This window comes from Eleutherodactylus coqui, chromosome 11 (genome assembly GCF_035609145.1).
Source record: "Eleutherodactylus coqui strain aEleCoq1 chromosome 11, aEleCoq1.hap1, whole genome shotgun sequence".
Lineage (NCBI taxonomy): Eukaryota > Metazoa > Chordata > Amphibia > Anura > Eleutherodactylidae > Eleutherodactylus > Eleutherodactylus coqui.
In genome coordinates, this window is record NC_089847.1 from 5,565,136 (window position 1) to 5,589,926 (window position 24,791).

Sequence of the window (24,791 nt, forward strand, 5' to 3'; positions counted from 1 at the left end):
TCTCTGGTTAATGTCATTAAATATTGAGAAAAGTGGAGACGTCTCTCAGCTGTGGCCCTTGGGGGCAAACACTGGCCCAGTTGTAGAGTTGGCTTTAACCCTTCTGCTCCCGCTTATTATTTGCCCCGTTAATGAGGCAGAACTCTGCAGATGTTACAATGTGACGCTGTCCCTGGATCCAGCTGTTAATTATTAAACGGCACAAGAGCAATTAGTGCAGAATTGCCACTTCCGATTACTGAGTACAAACGCGCAGGACGTGCCGGCATCTCGTTATTACTTTTACTTTCATGTAGTTAGTGGCGTGTTGTCATCTTATATAATTCCAACAGGCATGTAAGTTCTGCAGACTGGCAGCGCCACTGTCCGCATGACAGCCCACACACAGAGATTAACCCCCACCACACCAGATAGCAGCTGGGGGTGAATGTGTGTCCGACATGCCCCAGCACAGTTACTGTGCTTAGTTCAGGTCCCACATAAGTCCGTGCGCCCTCGCATCACGCCCATGTCTCCAGCTGTCTCCCTGCCGGCGAGCTATATGTGTCCCCGCGTGCAGCACGGTCACTGTGGCATGGCATTGTATAGTGTGGCAGCCCAGTTTCTAGCTGTGCATCGGCCCGGTGTGTATTTGTGTATACCTGTGTGTTGTACTACTACAGCCCTGGCGCCCCCTGCTGCCAGTAGAGCATTACCTCTGCTTCTTACACTCCTCCTCCTGCTGAGAAGCAAATTCTTTCCACTGGAAATGCGCTATGATGTCACTGCGATTGTGAATGGTAAACGTCCTCTGGTTGGCCAAGGACAGGAAGGTCTTCTGAATGGTCAGTGAGCTTTTGTCTAGTCGCACGTTCACATCGGCAGCAGCTCCATACAGGCAGACACCAACATCCTCATCTAAAAAAACAAAGACGAGTGACAGTCATATGGAACATGAGTGCAACATGTGACTGTATGCTGTCATCTGGGGTCTACACGTGTGTCCTACCTCTACAGCGCAGCCTCCACATGTGACTGTATAGGCCCTATATATGTGTCCTATGTCAACAGCACAGCCTCCACATGTGACTGTATAGGCCCTATATATGTGTATCCTACATATAGAGCATATCCTCCGCATGTGACTGAATAGGCCCTATATATGTGCCATACCTGTACAGCGCAGCTTCCACATGTGACTGTATAGGCCCTATATATGTGCCCTATGTCAACATCACAGCCTCTGCATGTGGCTGTATAGGCCCTATATATGTGTGTCCTATAAATAGAGCATATCCTCCACATTTGACTGTACAGACCATATATGCAAGTATCCTACATCTACCGTGCGCCTCCACATCTGCACACAATGGAGGTTTGGGGTTTGCCGCACCTTCCTACATGTTCAGCTCTGGCATCATCTCAGTCACTGGATCCTCTTCATTTATCTCAACAAGTCGACAGCTCGATGTTAACACTGATAAAGGTTATTGTCAGATGTAAAACAAACCCAGTCACCGATATCGTAATAAGGCGTAACATGAGAGACAGTCCCGTTTACATCTACACATGACCTCGAGATCTCCCAGGTCACATTACATGAACTCATTCTCCTATGCTACATCTACACGTGTCCTACAGATCTCCCATGTCACATTACATGGAGCCACCGTCCTAGTTTTACATCTACACGTGTCCTACAGATCTCCCATGTCACATTACATGGAGCCACCGTCTTAGTTTTACATCTACACATGTCCTACAGATCTCCCATGTCACATTACATGAAGCCAGCCTTCCTAGTTTTACATCTACACATGTCCTACAGATCTCCCATGTCACATTACATGGAGCCACCGTCTTAGTTTTGCATCTACATTTGTCCTACAGATCTCCCATGTCACATTACATGAAGCCAGCCTTCCTAGTTTTACATCTACACATGTCCTACAGATCTCCCATGTCGCATTACATGAAGCCAGCCTTCCTAGTTTTACATCTACACGTGTCCTACAGATCTCCCATGTCACATTACATGGAGCCACCGTCCTAGTTTTACATCTACACATGTCCTACAGATCTCCCATGTCACATTACATGGAGCCACCGTCCTAGTTTTACATCTACACTTCTCCTACAGATCTCCCATGTCACTTTACATCTAACCACTGTCCTAGTTTTACATCCACATGTGTCCTACAGATCTCCCATGTCACTTTAAATGGAACCACTGTCCTAGTTTTACATCCACATGTGTCCTACAGATCTCAGGTCCCGGCATCAGGATCAATTACCTGTGTCATAATGGATCAGCAGCTCCTGTGTGTGATCTCCAACCTCTAAAGGCTGGAACTCCAAGACAACCTGCATGCTGTTCCCGACATCCAGCGTTCCCGACACCGGCTCTACACAAAATGGCCTGGAAGAAAAAAAATATTATTTACACTCATCACAATTTGGGGGTTCTTCATGCAGCAGCCGGACAATCAAGATGGAGCTCAACTATTATACTAATAAGCATAACAACGCTATCATGGGGAGACGCCTCAACTTCCTGACCAGGTTCCATAACACTCGCCTTGTGGCAGAGGATCCCCTTCCCCAGGTGACTTCACCCCAGCCCCAGGTTCACCACATCAGATTCCAGCTCCTTCAAGGATATAACAACTACCTCTGACCAAATGTATGAGGATCACGTAAAAGTATTGGCAACCATGTTCTTATTTGCAAAGAATATATTTGGATGACAGGAAACATATTACATACCCTCGAAATAGTCCCCTACCATGTCCCGAACTCACTTCCAGATCTCTGGAAGACCTCTGACACCATCAGCCATCCCCGCTCTTGTCGAGGGTCCTCAGAGAGCACCCTATAGCCACAATTTCATCCCTTGTTTTGAAACTGCATCTGCACAAAAGCTCCTTCATCTTTCGAAACAGGTCAAACTCGTACTGACTCATGTTCGGAGAGTAAGGGGGATTCTTCGGCACCCCCTCAACCCAATCTTTGTAACGGTTGGTTAACAGTTGCGGCCACACAACACAGAGCTTTGTCGTGCAGCATGATCGGCGATTTCTGCATGAGAGCTGGTAGAAGAAGGTGTTGCAAGAAAGAATGGTAATACTGGGCATTCATGGTACCGTGCGAAAGGATCACACCCTCGTAGTCATAAGCAACAATAAGCATTAGCTTAACGCTGCTTGGTGCTTGATTACATTTTTGGCCCGGGGGGAATGTTGGTGCCTCCACTCAGCAGACTGCCAATTCAGCTCAGGGTCGTGGCTCCGGGCCCGTGTCTCGTCAATTGTGATAAAGTGTCTTAGAAAAGATCCTCCTTCTCTTTCTTATCGAGCCAGATGGGACGCAGACACTTCCAGTCGGTGCCAAGCTGGAACCTTGCGAAGGTTGTGGGGAACCCATCTGCTAGTGACTTTTTGTATTTTCGGGTGTACTGTCAGAAACGTATGCACAGATTTGGATGAAATGTTTATCTCCGCAGCCAAATCTCCATAATCGGTTTTCTTCCAGCAGCAGGCGGACTTGAGCAATGAGATATCCATCCATGGCGATCACAGGCCTGCCTGCTCAGGTCACGTGTTTGACACTTTCACGTCTTTCCTTATCCGCTGCTACCCATCTCGCCACGCTCCGGTATGGCAGTGCCTGTTCTGCACATGCTTCTCGACTTCCTTGGTGGTACTTTCATGTGCTCCTACAACGAGCAACTTGAATTCTCCCAAAAGAAATCTGCTCACATCTGGAACATTATGTTATAAGGCGGTATTTGGTGGAATGGCGTCGTTTGACGAGTTCTGACAACTTCCGTTTGGTGGAAGAAGTATGAAGAATACTAGAGATAACACTCGTGACCGCTGTTTTTGTATTATATACTACATTTTCTCTGACTTTATTATACTGCAATTGTAGCAGGGTGTCGCCAATAATTTCTACATGACCCTCGTACTTTGTGTTTTCATAACTCCCCCTGGCTGACCGTCCTATGGATAGTTTAGCGTGTGCAAAATGAACAGCCCCAACCACCCTTCTGCTTATCAGCCCAAATCTCCTAGTGTTCCTGAACAAAGGGTGCAGAAAGGTCCATAAAGTTGTATCCCTCCTCCAGAATATGATGCACCATCACATTCTCTTGACTTCTTACATGTCCATGTCGATTACACAGGCCCATTCAGCTGCAGGACTCCCACGTCACACTTTTCGGCAGAGTCTACACTACACCAGGATAACATCACACCACGGCCACTTTGAGTCCCATTTCCTTACCTCTGTGTCAGGAGCTGAAATCGAGCTTCACGATTTCCGATGTTCCGCACCAGGAGAGTCTTTTGGGTGTTGTACTTAACAGGGCAGACTGAGAAACATAACTGGTCTGGAAAGTCCAGCATGGCACGGGCTCCGATCGCTCGAATGGGCACCACAAACTTCTCTCGTTCAGTAATGCAAATCAATTCATGAAAGTAATCCTGAATTAACAGAAAACAGATGAGCAAAGATCTCATATCAGTGCAAAACAGATCATGACTACAACAGCCTGAGGAGTGGCCAATTACACCCCAAGGATGCCGCACTGCCTGACAACAGCTGACAACCATAAACTGAACTCTGAAGATCACGTAACAGCCTCTTCGTAGTGTCATCACTCCAAGATGTAGATTACAGGTTTAGCTATTGATGTGATGTCATGACTCCAAGTTGTAGATTACAGTTTCTGATGTGATATCATCACTCCATGATGATTACAATTTCCAATGTAACATCATCACTCCAGAACAGAGATTACACTTATTAATGTGATGTCATCACTCCAGGACATAGATTATAATTTCTGATACGACGTTAACACTCTATGACGCAGATTACAGTTTGTTATGTGGTGTCATCACTCCAGGACGTAGTTTACTGTTTTCAATGTGATGTCATCACTGCACAACAAAAATATTGTGTTGTCATCAGTCCAGGATTCAGTGTGTAGTCTCTGACATGATGTCATCATGTTGCAAAATAGTGTAGGTCAATGATATGATGTCATAATGGAAAGAAAAGGCCTAGAGCCGCTGATGTGAAGTGAAAATGGAAAGACACAGGGGTAGATTTATAAAAATTGTCTGTGTTGCCCATAGCAACCAATCATAGGGCAGCTTTCATTCCTCAAGAGCACTATGAGGAATGAAAGCTGCACTGTGATTGGTTACTGTAGACAACATAGACAGTTTTTGTTTTCCTAAATCTCCTCCGCAGTCTTTAGTCTCCAGTATTATGTTATTACTCTAGTATAAAGTCAATGTTGTCAGTCCCAATGCTGGTGACATAGGGTCCTGAGGAGACCTCTATCCCAGTAGGTGCTTCTCTCAGGAGTGAGACGGGAGACATAAGGGAGAGCCTGTTTGTTGTGCAGGTGATGCAATAGAAGATCTCAGACTTTCTAAGACATTACAGCACCCGAGCAGCTCGTGTCCCCCGGGCAGTATCACAGCGACTGGATGTTTAGTTAAACACAACTTTGAAAACAAAGTTTATTCGAGGGAACTCCCCAGGAACAGCGATCTTGCCATGAAAGTAAGGAACTAATCCGGTGTACACAGCTCTAGTGGCGACACAGTCATACACTTACTGTTAGTGGATATGCCATAAATGTCCCGTCCTGAGAGCCCCTGCAGGAGCCGCTCTATGCATCCTAAATCTGCTCAATGATGTAGTGATGTCTGAGCAATTCAGCAAGTTTGGGAAAGTTGGGTGACACCCACCATGAGATCTATAATGACACCCTGCCGTCCTTGAGGCATCTACCACCTGTTACCTCTTTGCTTTTCTAGCACATACTGCAAGAATGCAAATTAACATTTAAGTTAAGTAGCATTTAAATGCCCCAATCAGAGTTCGGCGGGTCCCAAACGGCTCCCTCACAATGAGATTGCAAGGTGCCGTTTGGTTCCCATGACAGCCTAGAACTTATGAAGGTCCCCACGGCTGCCATAACTGATTGCCTATCAAGGCAGAAAAAAAAATGTTGTTACCTCATTTACATGAAAAAAGTGTAATAAAAAGGGATCAAAAAGTCGTATGTACTCCAAAATGGTATCGATAGAAACTACAGGACGTCCCGCAAAAACGCAATATTGACGGAAAAATAAAAAAAGAGTTATGGCGATCAGAAGATGGCAACAGAAAATCAAATACCTTTGGAAAAAACATAAAATAATTTTTTTAAAGTAGCAAAGGAAAAAAAACTATATAAATTTGGTATCGTCATACTCGTACTGACCCATAGAATAAAGTTCTCATTTGCAGCAGTGTGTAAGATGTAAAAACAAGCCCCCCACAAAGATGGAGGAGTTGTGTTTGTTTCCGTTTCACTTCACTTAGAAGTTTTTAAGGGTTTTTCAGTACATTAAATAGTACCGCTGAAAAATAGAACATATCCCGCAAAAAAACAACAAGCCCTCCGACAGCGACGCTGATGGATAAATAAAAAAGTGTTAGGATTTTTTTTAAATTGGGGAGGAAAATTAAATGAAAAAAAAAAGCCATGTCACTAAGGGGTAAAGAATCTGTCATTGGCAAAGTCTACAAGTCTCAAAGTTCCAGAGCTTTTTCCTCTGTACACACAGATCCAAAAGAAGGTTTCCAGATACTTGACTGCACTGACTGGAAGGGCACTAGAGACGAAGCTGTAAGTTAAAGACTGGGGTGACGAGTCCTCCACTCACCCCAGACAAGCCCCAACTTTACCTTATTCTCCTCTGGTGTAAAGAGGACCTGGAATGTGGATGCCATGCCCGGAGCCACTTTGTGACACACGTCATTAGGGCTGATAACCTCAAAGTAGGGTGAACTGTCTTGAGTGACTTTTACCAGCCGAGGAACCTGAAATGGTTAAAAAGCAATGAATTTGAGATTTACACTGCCTCAGACCATAACGGAGGAACACAGAAATAGTCAACGACCTGTCTACATTGTGTGCTGTATGATATGCTGTGTGACCACTACACATACAGGACACAGGACCTCACCTTGTCTTTGTTCCTTAAGACGAGCGGCACCTTGTAGGTCTTACAGGGAACGTAGTTCTGAAAGACAATTTCTGATGGGAAAGGCTGGAAAAGGACTTGTTCTATGTCCACCGAGGAGAACTACAAGAAACACACCAAGAAAAAGTCACAGCAGGAGAAGAGCTACTACTAACAGCCGATGCTGATCGACCGACAACCTCCTATTTCAATCCATCCTGTTCTTGTCCTCTTGAGATAAGATATTCATCGGGCAGCAGCTTATCCCCATCCTTCCATAGAAATACTATGGCAGTTATTACAGATCTGTACTGGGCCCAGGCGCTCATGTTCCTGCCTAAGAGACTCTGAGTCCCCATGATCTGTAGCATTACACTCCTCAGTAGGAGTGCATACCTGACGCTGATCATAGTACATACCTTCTGATGGGTGGTCTCGCTCATGTCCAGCATTTGAATGATCCTGGGAGGATGCATCTCTGTAGTGTTGGCCAGTCGCTGCTCTGTCGTGAAGGACATCTCCCGAAGAAATGCTGATGGAGTCAGGGTCATCTTGGAGGGAGAGTCGACAAGAAGCCACATTAACAGAAGCATCCTCCATACACATTGGGTGTTCTGCATTAGTGCATTATCCCTAGTACCGATACTACACAATACTTCTGATATCAGCTGATCAGTATGGAGCTGACCCCTTTACCTGCCCCCTGCAAATGCTTCATAGTATATACACTGACATGCCAAAAGTCATGGGACAAGAAGTAATATTGAGTAGGACCTCCTCTAGTCAGGCAAAGTGCAGCGATTCGACGTGGCATTGATTCCACAAGTGGACAGAAGAGGTCTGGAGGGATATTGAGCCGTATGGATAGCCCCCCACAGCTCCGGCACATATGTAGGTGCCGGATCTCAGGTATGAATGGACCCCTCCATATCATCTCATAAATGCTGGATGGGGCTCATGTCGGGTGACCGTGTCGGGTGAACTCTCCAGAATGTCCCTCCAACCAGTTCTGGACAACTTTGGCCCAATGCATCAACCTGCTGGAATATCCCATCCATGAAGGGCTGCAAATGGTCACCAAGCAGTGTAACGCTGCATTCACATGGGGCGTAAATCCTGCGTAAATCTTGCGGAATGACCGGAGCGGGACCACACGGAAATACCGCGAGATTTCCATGGCAGAAATGCAGCTTCAAAACTCGCTCCATTCGAAGTAAGTTTTGAAGCGGCTTCGCCGCCTGCATTTCCCGGCGGCCATCTCTCCCCATAGAAAGGAGAGAGGCTGCAACGGAGACGGCGATAAAATTGACATGCCGTCCGTGGCTTTGAATCGTGCAGTATGTCAGTTTCAGCGCGGCTTGGCAACAGCGGCTTCTCCACAGCGTGTGGATGAGATTTTTGCAAATCTCGTCGACTTTGCTGCTTTATCCCGGGAAAAAAGTCAGCATGGAAATTCAGCGGCAATTCCGCCCTGTGTGAACCCAGCCTAACAGTTGGCACCGGTCAGTGATGTGTTTAGGCAGACCAGTCTACCCAACCCATGCTATGAGAACCCCGCACACCAGCATGGAGCCACCGCCAGCCTGCCTTGTTGACAACTAGTGTCCATGGGTTCATGGGGTCTCCTCCACACATGAACCCCACCATCAGCCTGAAACAATTGGTATCGTAACTCATTGGCCAACATATAATGTTCCAGTCCTCGAGGTGATGCGCTGTGCCCGGTGCGGTGGTAATAACAGAGGCCTCTGGTGGGTCTTGTACTCCCAGATGCCATGAAAGGTAAAGAACGCTGCGCTGACCTGCGGGGTGTACATGTGCAGCCTCCTGTGCTGACCTGCGGGATATAGGAGTGCAGCCTCCTGTGCTGACCTGCAGTATATACCGGTTCGACCTCCTCCGCTGACCTGCAGGATATCGGTGTGCGACTTCCTGCGCTGACCTGCAGGATATACCTGTGCGGCTTCCTGCGCTGACCTGCGGGATATACGTCTGCGGCCTCCTGCGCTGACCTGTGGGATATACGTGTACAGCCTCCTGCGCTGACCTGCGGGATATACATGTGCGGCCTCCTGCTCTGACCTGCGTGATATACGTGTGCGGCCTCCTGCGCTGACCTGCTGGATATACATGTGCGGCCTCCTGCGCTGACCTGCTGGATATACATGTGTGGCCTCCTGCGCTGACCTGCGAGATATACGTGTGCGGCCTCCTGCGCTGACCTGCTGGATATACATGTGCGGCCTCCTGCGCTGACCTGCGAGATGTACGTGTGCGGCCTCCTGCGCTGACCTGCCGGATATAGATGTGAGGCCTCCTGCGCTGACCTGCAAGAGATAAGTGTGCGGCCTCCTGTGCTGACCTGCGGGATATATGTGTGCGGCCCCTGCGCTGACCTGCGGGATATATGTGTGCGGCCCCTGCGCTGTCCGCTGTGGGTGGTGCGGCCTTCTAGGACGTATTCCCGGTTTACTGGTGACACTGAGGATTGAGGAATGTTAAATGCCGCATAACTTTAAACATGGAATGTCCCATTCGTCTGGCACTCGCTATCAAGCCTCGATCCAACTCTGATAATTCATATCGCCTCGCCATCAGCACGCTGACCGGTGATAATAAATCACAACTTCTACAGGTGGGGGCGCTCCCGAGCCGTCTCCAGAGGTAACACCACCTCATTATCAATTTACATACTGCTATCCCAGGACTTTTGGCACGTTAGTGTACATTACTATTGACCCCAACTCCTATCAGCCGTGCAGTATATAGGTGGTTGTGTTACCTGTCCCCTGCAGATACTTCATAGTAGGCCACCACATACTTTATTTTATTGGGTCTGGCTCCTGTTATCAGCAGGTTAGCACGGATTTAGCCCCTTCACCCACCCCTGCTGATACTTTACAGTAGAGGGCACAATATACGTTACTTGGCTCCTGCTAGCGGCCGTGCAGCAGCCTCCTCGCCACCTGTACGGGGCAGCGGTGCGCTCACGGTCCTGGTGAGAGACGGTATTATTTCTGAACAGCTGTCTGACTTGATTTGTTTGTGCCCTGGATAATCCCCGGGTTCGGTCACCAACATCTGTCCGCATGAGCTTAGCAATGATGGTTAAAAAAACGACCCAATTTATGAAGCACTTATTACCGTGTTGGCGGCCTCTTCATGTCTGGTCAGCTTGGGGTTGCACGGAGCTTGGACTTTGCTCTGGGTGCTGCTCGGCATGTCGGAGGGGCTGAGTATATCTGAGAAGAGAGACGGATGCGCCATTACCGCCAGGCACCACGGCTCGGCCTCCAGTGAACCAGCCATGACCTTCATATACATATATACATGCACTGCCTGCAGCCGCCGTCATGTATTCACACAGCTATACTGATCCTGATAATGCCAGTTATATTGCTATGGCCAGCTACAAGTCCGGAAAGTCTTCAGACCCCTCACTTTTTTACATGTTGTTATGTTGTGGCCTTGTGTCCCCCTCATTCTGCACTCAGGACCCCATGATGACAAAGTGACAACAGAATGGGAGAAATCCTTGTAAATGTTTTAAAAATGAAAAGCTAACATTCTGCATTGACATAAGTATTCACACCCCTTGGTAGGACACCTGACATTTAGCTCTGCGGCTCCCATTTCTCTTGATCATATCTGAGGTGTTTCTACACCTTTATTGGAGTCATCTGTGGGAAATTCAGCTGATTGTACATAAGACCCTCCCATCTATATAAGGTCTCACCGCTCACAATACATATCAGAGCCAAAACCAAGCCATGAGGAGGACAGTACTGCCTGCAAAGCTCAGACAGGATTGTGTGGAGGCTCAGATCTGGAGAAGCTACAAAAATATTTCTGCTGCCCTGAAAGTCGCCAAGAGCCCAGCGGCCCCCATAATACTTACATGGAAGAACCACCAGGACTCATCCTAGAGCCGCAAGCCCACCAGACTAAGGGGGAGAAGGGTCTCGGTAAGAGAGGTGATCAAGAGCCCAGCGGCCCCCATAATACTTACATGGAAGAGCAACCAGGACTCATCCTAGAGCCGCCGACCCCCAAACTAAGGGGAAGAAGGGTCTTGGTAAGAGAGGTGACCAAGAACCCAACGGTCACTGGCTGAGCTCCAAAGATCCTGTGTGCAGATGGGAGAAAGTTCGAGAAGGTCAACCATTCCTGCAGCCTCCACCAATCTAGGCTTTATGGCGGAGCGGCCACAAAGAAGCCTCCCCAGTAAGACACATGGAATCCACCTGGAGTTACCAAAAAGACCCTAAAGGACCCTCAGACTGCGAGAAACAAGATTCTCTGCTCTGATGACGCCAAGACGGAACTTTTTTGCCTCTAAGCGTTGTGTTTAAAGAAAACCAGGCGCCGCTCATCACCTGCCCAATACCATCCCTACAGTGAAGCCTGGTGGAGGGGCATCATGCTGGGGGAGGGGAGACCGGTCAGGATGGATGAAAACCAGGCGCCGCTCATCACCTGCCCAATACCATCCCTACAGTGAAGCCTGGTGGAGGAGAATCATTCTGGGGAGGGGAGACCGGTCTGGGTGGATAGAAAGCTGAATGGAGTGAAGTGCAGAGATAATGACAACCTGGTCCAGAGCGCAAGGGACTTCAGACGGGCAGAAGGGTCACCTTCCAACAAGACAATGATGTAGTGGCCCAGAACCCCTATTCCTGGCCCCTCCATAAATGTCATACATGTCATGTCTTTTGTGTGGATGTATTGTACAAACTGTCTTGTCTCTTGTTATGTGTATTGCACAGCTGCAGCAGATGAAGGGTTAATGTCTGCATGAGACTGGCAAATGTATCAATTTATGTCCCGTCATGTGGTATGCTACGGACTATAAATATGAGTGTCTGAGAGCGGGAATGGTTTCTAGTCCGTTCTTCTGGGTTCCTGAGAGAGAGTGGCCACATGGGGGTACCTTCAAGCCTCATGTAATGAAGAATGGAAGAAGAAGAAAGGTTTCCTGAAGTTCCCAATGATAGGAGTCGTTAGAGGAAGGAGAAAGAGAGAGAGCGAGAGGAGTAGAGGAAAGTCAAGACCCCCGCGCAAAGGTACTTTTATAAGTGAGTGTCTGTGGAGAGTTTCCCCTTGCAGGAGCGGGACCATACAGATAACGAGGACTGTTGGACCGGCATCATCCCGAGTTCCTCCCCGACCTTCCTTCTTCTGTCTTGCCTGCATTGTTGTGTTCTTAAGCTCTAAAGTGTTAACGTTTTACAAGTTTTGCCAGGCCCTATCCGTTCCCAGGGACTGAGATACTTAACCACTAAATCGTGTGTGGACTCTCTGTATTATCTCCGAGGTTCACTCCGATGAGTAAAGGGACGGTGGCGTCATGTGACAAGTTAAAGTTCTTCGCTAAGTGTATATTGGCCATTCCTCTCCTATGGATGTACGGAAGAGGCCCAGCGATACTCTGGCCGAGGCTGCTTGTGCTCCTCTGGGGAGGAGTCTGGTAAGTGCCACCGTGACAAGTGACAGCTTTACCCTCCCAGCTTCTCAGCGTGTGCCCCGTGTCCTGAGTTACCCTTTGGGAAGCTGCAATGACCCTAAGACCCCAGCCAAGACTACCCAGGAGTGCAGACAACTCTGTGAATGTCCTTAAGTGGCCCGGCCAGAGCCCGGAACCCAATGGGACACCTTGGGTGAGACCTGACAATGGCTGTCCACAGACGGCCCCCATCCAACCTGACAGAGGGCAGAAAAGCCCCAAATCCAGGGGTACAAACCTTGTGGCATCTTCCCCAAGAAGACTGAAGGCTGGAATTAGTGCCAGAGGGTCTTCACCTGAGTGCTGAGTCCAGGGTGTGAATACTTATGGCACTGCTGAAGGGGAGGTTTTCATTTTTTATACATTTACAAAGATTTCTCCCGTTCTGTTGTCACTTTGTCATTATGGGGTGCTGAACACAGAATGAGGGGGACACTAGACCACAACAAAATGTAAAAAAGTGAGAGGGTCTGAAGCCTTTCTGGACCCCCCTGTATGTGGATCACCCTGACACAGTGATAATTGACATTTCCAGTACTGCGGTATTTCAGCTCAGTCTCTGCTCATAATTAAAAAGATGCCCAGTCCGAAGGATGATGGGCACATACATGCCGCCATCTTACCCGTCAAGAGGAACACCAGTGATCTTACCGTGGCAGCGGTATATACTGCCACCCCTAACAAGATCTCTGTATATGGCATCTGTTACAGACACAGAACTCTCTTCAAGCCTTTCTTATACCCTCTAATGTATCATGACCGACATGGCCAGCCCAGGAGCTGAACTACAAGTCACAACAAGTCTGGGGGAACCGGCTCTGCCATGTCCTGAATTCCCTGTTTCGTGTCTTCCATCTCGGCTCGGTGCGGGGACATTAATCCATCCTTAGCGAGCAGATTACAGCTGTCAGGGGGATTAGCGCTGACCTGACACGAGGAATATGGGTTATGTCTACAGCAATATGAATGATGTTAAATCGCCCGCTCTGAGCTCAGTGCCAGCCAAGTCCACAGGACCACTGCACAATGATGACAGCTGCTGCCCAGAGGCAGGACCTCCGCATGCACCCAGCACTCCTGGGCCAGTACCAAGTTGTGCGCCCAGCAAACCTGCCGTCCTGTGCCAGTACCACCTCCAGCACACCTGTCCTCCTGTGCCAGGACCATCTCCTGCACCCAGCACATCTGCCCCCCTGTGCCCAAACTTCTACCTGCACCCAGTACTCTCGCCCTTCTGTGGCAGTAGCACATTCTGCAGTCAACACTACTGTCCTCTTGTGCCACGACCTCCTTCTACAACCAACACTCCTGCCCTCCCCTATGCCAGTACCACCGCCTGCATCCAGTACTCCTGCCCTCCTGTGCCAGTAACACCTTCTGCACCCAGCACATCTGTCTTCTTGCGCCAGTACCACCTCCTGCACCCAGCACTCCTGCCCCCCCCTGTGCCCAAACTTCTACCTGCACCCAGTACTCTCGCCCTTCTGTGGCAGTAGCACAGTCTGCAGTCAACACTACTGTCCTCCTGTGCCACGACCTCCTTCTACAACCAACACTCCTGCCCTCCCCTGTGCCAGTACCACCGCCTGCATCCAGTACTCCTGTCCTCTTGTGCCACTACTGCCTGCATCAGGTACTCCTGCCCTCTTGTGCCAGTATCACCTCTTGCACCCAGCACTCCTGCCCTCTTGTGCCAGTACCACCTCCAGCACCCAGCACACCTGTCCTCCTGTGCCAGGACCATCTCCTGCACCCAGAACTCCTGCCCGCTTGCAACACTACCACCTCTTACACCCAGCACTCACAACCTGTTGTGCCAGAACCTCCATCTCCGCCCAACACTACTGCCCTCTTGTGGAAGTACCATCTTCTGCACCCAGCACTCCTACCCTCCTATGCCAGTACCATCTCCTGCACCCAGCACTCCTGTGCCATGACCTCCTTCTACAACCAACACTCTTGCCCCCCTGTGCCAGTACCACCTCCTGCACCCAGCACTCCTGGCAGGGCAAAGTTGAGATCTTTGAGCATTGTGTCTTGCGGCCAAAGTGGCAGTGTATCTTCCTTGACCTCTGATTGTACTATTATGACCTGCTTAACGGATACACTAATATACATATATAGGAGGTTCTCAACACAATTTACCTTCTGCAACCAACACTCCTGCCCTCTTGTGCCAGTACCACCTCCAACACCCAGCACTCCTGTCCTCTGGTGCCAGGGCCACTTCCTACAGCCAGCACTCTTGCACCCCTGTGCCAGGACCTCCGCCTCAACCTAACATTCCTGCCCTCCTGTGTAAGTACCACCTCCTGCCCCCAGCACTCTTGCCCTCCCTGTGCCAGTACCACCTCCTGCACCCAGTACTCCTGCCCTCTTGTGCCAGTACCAGCTACTGCACTCTTGTGCCAGTACCAGCTCCTGCACCCAGTATTCCTGCCCTCTTATGCCAGTACCACCTTTTGCACCCAGTACTCATGCCCCGCTGTGCCAGGACCTCTGTCTCCACCCAACACTCCTGCCCTCTTGTGATAGCACCACCTCTTGCACCACCTCACTCACATTGTGAGATCCTATCTGTCAGCGACAAGACGACCTCCTCAGATGAGACCTTACTAACAAACGGACCTGTCCTGGGGCTCCAAGATAAACTCAGCGCTAACCAAGGAGAAAAGCCCAAAACTGGAATAAACGCAAATGTGTGGTCCGAGCAGATTACTGATCACACTGACAACTAAAGCCGTAACATGGTCTACATCAGCTAGGGGTCCACCATGCCGACCCTCCCCACCACCACTATAAACTGTGGGGCCAAAGACTAAATACATCACTCCTCCTGAGTTACATCCTATATTATCCTCCAGAGCTGCACTCACTATTCTGCTGGTGGAGTCACTGTGTACATACATTACTTATCCTGTACTGATCCTGAGTTACATCCTGTATTATACTCCAGAGCTGCACTCACTATTCTGCTGGTGGAGTCACTGTGTACATACATTACTTATCCTGTACTGATCCTGAGTTACATCCTGTATTATACTCCAGAGCTGCACTCACTATTCTGCTGGTGGAGTCACTGTGTACATACATTACTTATCCTGTACTGCTCCTGAGTTACATCCTGTATTATACTCCAGAGCTGCACTCACTATTCTGCTGGTGGAGTCACTGTGTACATACATTACTTATCCTGTACTACTCCTGAGTTACATCCTGTATTATACTGCAGAGCTGCACTCACTGTACAAAGTGACTATAAACCCTTTACAGGGAATCTGTCAGCATCTTTTTGCAGCACCATCAGGTAGTGCCTGTCACACTGATTACAGTGATCTGTCTGCTGTGTTGATCTGTGCAGTAGTTTTGGAGACACATTTTATTAGTAGCACCCAGACACAGAACTATTCTTGAATATTCAAGAGCTGTAGGCTAGCCACACCCACCCCATCCTCCAACCTATGATTGGCAGCTCTCTCTCTTTATGCACAGTAATAGCCAATCAGCTGGACGTTGGGGTGTAACTAATCTGCAAATGAGGACTATCCGGAACTATTTTAACTAGTCCTCTACACATCTGCTGCTACAGATAAGATGTAAGTTTCTCCCAAATTCCTGCACAGATCACTGCAATCAGTGTGACTGTCAGCGCCTCATGTTGCCATCAGAGACGGGTGCGAAAAGATGGTGACAGAACCCCTTTAAGCTTCCGTCCAGTAGTTGGAGCTTCATTCCAGCAGCCGGAGCTGTACATATAACATTACATAAGAGGACAGCGTGTCTCCAATGCTCAGTGAAAGCCCCGGATAGCAGACACATCACATAAGCCATCATGCATATTTGAATGTGTAAGTGCTCCGTGACCTACATCTCCAGTTTCTTTCATTAATAAAGGGGTACTGCCTCACACGGAAAATCAAACCTACATGCAAATACAGGACATCTGGGAGCCAGTGCCTGCCCAGCTATAATATACAATATTATATGTGTGATATTACATGGGGCACAGTCTGTATTACATGTGTGATATTACATGGGGCACAGTCTGTATTACATGTGTGATATTATCTGGGGCACAGTCTGTAGTACATGTATGATATTTCCTGAGGCACAATCTGTATTACATGTGTGATATTTCCTGGGGCACAGTCTGTATTACATGTGTGATATTACATGGGGCACAGTCTTTATTACATGTGTGATATTACTTGGGGCGCAGTCTGTATTACATGTGTGATATTATCTGGGGCGCAGTCTGTAGTACATGTGTGATATTTCCTGGGGCACAATCTGTATTACATGTGTGATATTACATGGGGCACAGTCTGTATTACATGTGTAATATTCCCTAGGGCACAGTCTGTATTATATGTGTGATATTACATAGGGCGCAGTCTGTATTACATGTGTGATATTATCTGGGGCACAGTCTGTAGTACATGTATGATATTTCTTGGGGCACAGTCTGTATTACATGTGTGATATTATGTGGGGCACAGTCTGTATTACATGTGTGATATTATATGGGGCACAGTCTGTATTACATGTGTGATATTATGTGGGGCACAGTCTGTATTACATGTGTGATATTACATGGGGCACAGGCTGTATTACATGTGTGATATTATATGGGGCGCAGTCTGTATTGCATGTGTGATATTACACGGGGTGCAGTCTGTATTACATGTGTGATATTACATGGGGTGCAGTTTGTATTACATGTGTGATATTATATGGGGCACAGTCTGTATTACATGTGTGATATTATATGGGGCACAGTCTGTATTACATGGGGTGCAGTCTGTATTACATGTGTGATATTACCTGGGGCGCAGTCTGTATTACATGTGTGATATTACATTTGGGCACAGTCTGTATTGCATGTGTGATATTATATGGGGCACAGTCTGTATTACATGTGTGATAGTATTTGGGGCACAGTCTGTATTACATGTGTGATATTACATGGAGTGCAGTCTGTATTATATGTGTGATATTACCTGGGGCACAGTCTGTATTACATGTGTGATATTATATGAGGCACAGTATGTATTACATGTGTGATATTACATGGGATGCAGTCTGTATTACATGTGTGATATTACATGGGGTGCAGTCTGTATTACATGTGTGATATTACATGGGGTGCAGTCTGTATTACATGTGTGATATTACATGGGGTGCAGTCTGCATTACATGCGTGATATTACCTGAGGCACAGTCTGTATTACATGTGTGATATTATATGGGGCACAGTCTGTATTACATGTGTGATATTACCTGGGGTGCAGTCTGCATTACATGTGTGATATTACATGGGGTGCAGTCTGCATTACATGTGTGATATTACCTGGGGCGCAGTCTGTATTACATGTGTGATATTACCTGGGGCCAAGTCTGTATTAGGGCTTCTTCAGACGGAGACATGCACAAATACGCTCGCCGCTACAGCGCATATTTGTGAATGAACTCCAAAGTCTTTTTTTTACTGTTTAAGCTTTGTGCTATTGCGCACAGAAAAAAATAAAGCAGAAAGATGGCGCCGAACCTTACCTTTCCCGCACGAGAATCACGCTAGTGAAAACAAAACCACTAAAATCCATGTCTTCGTTTTGTCACGTTTTGCGGCCATGAGTTTCACGCCCCCAAATCATTGCGCAATTACGCTCATCTGTTTAAGCCCTTAAATGTATGATAATACATTGGGATAGGCCTGTATTACATGTGTGATAGTATATACGGGCAACAGTCTGCACTACATATGTGATATTACAGTGGGGAGCGGTCTGTATTACATGTCATATAACACGGGAGCGTATAGTCAGTATTACATGTGACAGACGGGGGTACAGTCAGAATTACCTGTGATATTACACGGGGGGTTTAGAGTTGGCATTACATGTAATCATAGAATAGTAGAGTTGGGAGGGACCTCCGGGGTCATCGGGTCCTCCGGGGTCATCAGGTCCAACCCCCTGCTCAGTGCAGGAGTCACTAAATCATCGCAGACAGATGTCTGTCCGGCTTCTGATATTACACAGGGGTTTTACAGTCAGTATTAGATGTGATATTACAATAGGGCGTACAGTCTGTATTACAAGTGTGATATCATATGCAGCAATGTCTATATTACATGTGTGATAGTATACGTGGGTACAGTCTGTATTAAATGTGTGATATTACACTTAGGTAATGTCAATATTACATGTGTGATAGATATAGACCCTACCCCATATACTATTACATGTGATATTACACTGGGGGACTGTTTGTATTACATGTACAATATTACATGAAGAACATGTGTATTATATGTGTGATATTACAAGTGGTACAGCCTGTATTACATGTGTGATATTGGATGCGGCAGTGTCTATATTACATGTGTTATAGTATAAGGGGGTACAGTCGGTACTACATGTGTGATATAACATTGCAGAAGGGTTTGTATTAGGGCTTAAACAAATTGCCGTGTTCTCGGAACATTTTGAGGGCATAAAAATCACGCCTGCAAAACATGACGAAATGCAGCCAATCATATCAATGGTTTCGTTTTCACGGACGAGTTTCTTGCGTGATATTCCTACGCGTGACAATAAATAGGACTTTCCCAATCTTTCTTGCACATAGTTGAAAAAAACAACTTTTGACTGGTTCATGCTCAAATACGCCCTGTAGCGGTCAATGTATTTGCGCATGCGCTTGTCTGTCAAAGCCCTTAGGCCACGCTCACACATGTGTAATACCTGGAGACAATGAAAGCACATTGATCTTCATTCATCCGTTGCATATAGATGAATGCGGCATGTTCTATTACGTACGATAGAGCCCTATTGTTCGCTATGGGTGCGTGCGATAATGCTGTACATACACTATTACATCGCACGTGTGCCGCATTTTTTAAAACTTGACTTAAAAAGTAAAAAAAAAAAAAGAAAAGAAACCAGGAAGTCGGTGCAGGACAGCGAGCGCGAGATACGCCGTCATACGTGATCCCAAATACAGTGATATGCAGCTCCACATGCTGGTAATATGCTGCGTTATACCATACGCCTGTGTGAGCCCGGCCTTACATGTGATACAGTATGAAGAACATCTGTATTAGGCCTGCTCACACGTTTATAACGCAGGGTCCTACTGCTGTCGCTGCGCAGGGCAATAATATCTCACGCACGCCGTCATGGGAAGGCTTCAGGGTTTTTTTTTACATTTTTCGCTCTGTTGTTTGGCGACCTCGCGTATAAACGGCGCACATACACAATGTACAGCATATGTACACCATTTATCACCCACCCACGGAGATCAATAGGGCTCTGTCTCGCGTTAAAATAGAACATGCTGCGTTCTCTTATACGCAATAAATATACGTGCGTGCAAATGGATCAGTGAAGATCAACGTGCTTTCATTGACTCCATTCACCGCGTAATACGTGATGAAATGCCGCTGGTGTGAGCCCAGCCTTACATGTGTGATGTTACATGGAGTACCGTCTATATTACATGTGTGATGTTACATGGAGTGCAGTCTATATTACATGTGTGATGTTACATGGAGTACAGTCTATATTACATGTGTGATGTTACATGGAGCGCAGTCTATATTACATGTGTGATGTTACATGGAGTACAGTCTATATTACATGTGTGATGTTACATGGAGTGCAGTCTATATTACATGTGTGATGTTACATGGAGTACCGTCTATATTACATGTGTGATGTTACATGGAGTACCGTCTATATTACATGTGTGATGTTACATGGAGTGCAGTCTATATTACATGTGTGATGTTACATGGAGTGCAGTCTATATTACATGTGTGATGTTACATGGAGTACCGTCTATATTACATGTGTGATGTTACATGGAGTACCGTCTATATTACATGTGTGATATTACATGGAGCGCAGTCTATATTACATGTGTGATGTTACATGGAGCGCAGTCTATATTACATGTGTGATGTTACATGGAGCACAGTCTATATTACATGTGTGATGTTACATGGAGTACCGTCTATATTACATGTGTGATGTTACATGGAGTACCGTCTATATTACATGTGTGATGTTACATGGAGTACCGTCTATATTACATGTGTGATATTACATGGAGCGCAGTCTATATTACATGTGTGATGTTACATGGAGCACAGTCTATATTACATGTGTGATGTTACATGGAGCACAGTCTATATTACATGTGTGATGTTACATGGAGTGCAGTCTATATTACATGTGTGATGTTACATGGAGCACAGTCTATATTACATGTGTGATGTTACATGGAGCACAGTCTATATTACATGTGTGATGTTACATGGAGTGCAGTCTATATTACATGTGTGATGTTACATGGAGTGCAGTCTATATTACATGTGTGATGTTACATGGAGCACAGTCTATATTACATGTGTGATGTTACATGGAGCACAGTCTATATTACATGTGTGATGTTACATGGAGTGCAGTCTATATTACATGTGTGATGTTACATGAAACAGTGTCTGCGTTAGGGGTTAAATAGACAAGCACATACGCAAATACGCTCCCCACCGCGGTCAAAATTCTTTTTTTTACCATTTCAATTTTGCGCTATTGCGTGCAGTAAAAAAAAAAGCGGGAAGCTGTGCAGTGCGGTCTGTTGTCGTGCGTCGTGACACTGAGCGAGAATCACGGCAGTAAAAACGAAACCATTAAAACCATTTACGGGCGCAAAACGTGGCAAAAACGTGCTCAATATTACATGTGTGATATTACATGGAGCATGATCTATATTACATGGAGTGCGGTCTGTATTACATGTGGATTATTACATGGTGCATGGTCTATATTACATGGAGTGCGGTCTATATTAGATGTGTGATATTACATGGAGCATGGTCTATATTACATGGAGCATAGTCTATATTACATGTGATATTACATGGAGTGCGGTCTATATTAGATGTGTGATATTACATGGAGTGCGGTCTATATTAGATGCGTGATATTACATGGAGTGCGGTCTATATTAGATGCGTGATATTACATGGAGCATGGTCTATATTACATGTGATATTACATGGAGCATGGTCTATATTACATGTGATATTACATGGAGCATGGTCTATATTACATGTGATATTACATGGAGCATGGTCTATATTACATGGAGCATGGTCTATATTAGATGTGTGATATTACATGGAGCATGGTCTATATTACATGGAGCATAGTCTATATTACATGTGATATTACATGGAGTGCGGTCTATATTAGATGTGTGATATTACATGGAGTGCGGTCTATATTAGATGCGTGATATTACATGGAGTGCGGTCTATATTAGATGCGTGATATTACATGGAGCATGGTCTATATTACATGTGATATTACATGGAGCATGGTCTATATTACATGTGATATTACATGGAGCATGGTCTATATTACATGTGATATTACATGGAGCATGGTCTATATTACATGGAGCATGGTCTATATACACGTATGTCCGCTTCCCTCGCTGCTCTCTGTACTCACCGGTTTCGCGATGTGAGGTTCTCGCTGTCTCCCCGCTCCTGTGAGGCCGTTAGTTACTGCTATCACCATAGCAACCAGCGGGGACCGGACAACAAGCCGCGCCGTGATTGGCTACTCACGCGTCTTCTGTCACTATGGAGACCCGCCGCCCCGCCCCTCTGATAGTTGCAAGCCGCAATGTGGAGATTTCCCGATAGTGACGACCACCCGCGGGCTGCAGCCCCCCAGCTGTGGCTCCAGGAGACCCGTCCTTAACCCCTTGGTAGCCGGCCTCTCTGGTGTCATTTTCATGGTCGCATCGACCTAAGTTCTGACCGGCTGACCGCCGCACGAGGGCTTGTTTAGTTGGAGGGACTGATATATTATATTGTGCATATAACATGTTGTAGAACCTTTAATGGAGCCCCCTCCCCCGACCACCACCACAAAATTGCTTTTGTGTTTTGTTTTCACGGTGTTCACCCTTCGGTAAAAATACTCCAATACCTTTCTTATCCGATCGCCACGGTTACGGCGACGCCAAGTTTGTAGAGACTGATTGGTTTTTACTACTCCTGCAGAAAAAAAGTGTTTTATAGAAAAATAATTGATTGTGCATGGCCGCATTCTAAGCTCCGCAGTATGCCACCTGCTGGCAGCGGAGCGCTCTGGGACTTGTAGTTCTTCTTGGACCACTGGGCGATACGTGTGGCCTTGGCGGCCATGTTTACACACACAACCAGCATCTGATTTTGCTCTTTCGAGCAATCAGTCCTCTGAGAGCCCTCCTGCCTGTAGGTGACCCTTCACGGTCCGCAGCGCCCAGCAGTTGTATCAGCGGCTGTCGCCGTGTACTCCCGGCCGCCCGCCTCCATTCACAGTAGACAGGTTCACAGATTGAGCGACTCCTTTTTCTGCTGCATTGACACGCTACGAAACAGGTGCGAGATCCTTGCTGGCGTGCGTGCGGCCAGAGGCCGGGGTCACACGGGACGGAATTCCAGTGGAATTCCCACGAAATGGCGACACCGAAACAACGCAAGAATTCCGCTGGAAAAGTGCAGCTTCAAGACGCGTGGCCTCTAGCTGCGGGTTTAGCAGCGGTTTCGCGGTCAGCATCCGCTGCAGCCATCTTTCCCCATAGCGAGGAGAGAGGCTGCTGCGGAAATGAAAAAAGAATTGACATTCTGTGTCTTTGTTTTCTGCGCTGCACGTCCGTGTCCGCACGGCTTGGCTGCAACGGATTGGCCACAGTGTGTTGACGAGATTTTGCAAAAATCCTGCTAATCCTGCAATTAGGAGCCGCGGATTGAATTGCCGTGCGGACATTCTGCGCGGCAATTCCGCTCCGTGTGAACCCAGCCTAAGGGCTCACGTCCACGGGTTTGAATTCCGGGATCCGCATGGGGCACCCGTGCGGATAATCCATAGTTCAAGCCGCCCATAGACCATCATGGGCGCCCGCAGCCTAAATAAAGCATGCGGAACCGGAAAACAAATCGCAGCATGCTTCATTTTGCCGCGGATCCCGTTGGGACGGCTTCCATCGAAGTCAATGGAAGCCGTCTGATCTGCGGCACACCCGAAACGGTCACTCCGTGTGTGCTGCGGGTCCGCGGGAAAGCAGGAGATTAAAAATAATATATCTTCACTACACATTTGCGGGGAGCGTGCTGGCTGGCGGGCCGCCCACATGCACGGAGAAGACGACGGACCACCCGCACGGATCCGGACTGGTAAGTAATGTCTTCATGCCGCGGGCAGGGTGGGATCCTGCGGCGGGGCCCACAGAACCCGACCAGCTTGTGGACATGAGGCCTTAGGCTGAGCGAGAAGCTGCTAAGCAGTCATTCCATTTGAGTGAGTTTAAACGGAACAACTAGCGACAGCTCCGTGCGCGGGCCGGCAGTCGCCAACATCGCTGATCTGAGCAGTCATTCCGGTGTAAGGCCCCTTTACACGGACAGATAGATCGTTCACATTGCCGCTACCCAGCAAGAATCTGAACAGTTATCATTCCGTGTAAACGCCTGCGCCGGCTGTCCTGCACTTTCTGCAGGCATAAACACTATCCAACAATCGTCCCGTGTAACCAGGAAGTATCATCTCTGTACAACTGCCTGTTCATGAGGACTGGAGGCTGGAAGGATCCCCGGCGCGCTCCCCCTCCATTCATCAAGCGTGTAAACTCATAGGAACGATCATCGCTGGGACGACCTGTTGGGCATCCGCGCCCTCAAGGTCATTTTGTGTAAAAGGGCTCTAAAGGTACCTTAAGGCCCACTGCACACGGATGGAAATTCCGCAGCGAGATTCTGTGTGGAATTTCCGCCGTTGCTCGCTGCCATAGGATTGCATTCGTGCACGCAATCCTACGCAGACAGCCGTGATTGTGATCGCGGAAATTCCAAGCAGTAACAAAATCGCGGTATGTCCTATTTCTGTGCGAGGCTCACATAGAAATGTCACCACTGGCACGCCGGCTCTGCTCTGCCCATGTGTGGCTGTGCGCCAGCCGGCACATCGCAGAGAGAGAAGACGCCAGACGAGTGAGAGGTCACTGCAGGCACACGGGTCGCATCCCGCTGCAAGAATCTCGCAGTCGGAATCCGACCCGGCCGTGTGCATGAGGCCTTAGGATGGGACAGCAGTAGCAGATCACCGGGGCGCCAACCGATCAGCCGATAGGAGCTGCTGACAGCCAACTGAAAGCTCAACCAACAGCAGCCCGTCAGCTCGGCTATTGACATCACGCTCCTTTTAGACGAGCCGCTAACTCAT

General features: G+C 47.6%; 1 protein-coding gene across 2 annotated transcripts in view; it reads right to left on the minus strand.

Moving 5' to 3' along the window:
- HYDIN (HYDIN axonemal central pair apparatus protein) overlaps nt 1–22,089 on the minus strand; it is a 110,377-nt gene extending 88,288 nt beyond the window's left edge. For both annotated transcript variants that reach the window (XM_066583641.1, XM_066583640.1), the window contains exons 1-8: nt 22,032–22,089; nt 10,152–10,249; nt 7,427–7,558; nt 7,011–7,130; nt 6,730–6,864; nt 4,264–4,463; nt 2,274–2,398; nt 696–897 (exon numbers count right to left, since the gene is read on the minus strand). In XM_066583641.1, the coding sequence (XP_066439738.1) occupies nt 696–897; nt 2,274–2,398; nt 4,264–4,463; nt 6,730–6,864; nt 7,011–7,130; nt 7,427–7,558; nt 10,152–10,229 (992 nt within the window). In that variant the 5' untranslated portion in view covers nt 10,230–10,249; nt 22,032–22,089. The remainder of the gene's footprint in view (nt 1–695; nt 898–2,273; nt 2,399–4,263; nt 4,464–6,729; nt 6,865–7,010; nt 7,131–7,426; nt 7,559–10,151; nt 10,250–22,031) is intronic.
- Nucleotides 22,090–24,791: the final 2,702 nt, after the last annotated feature.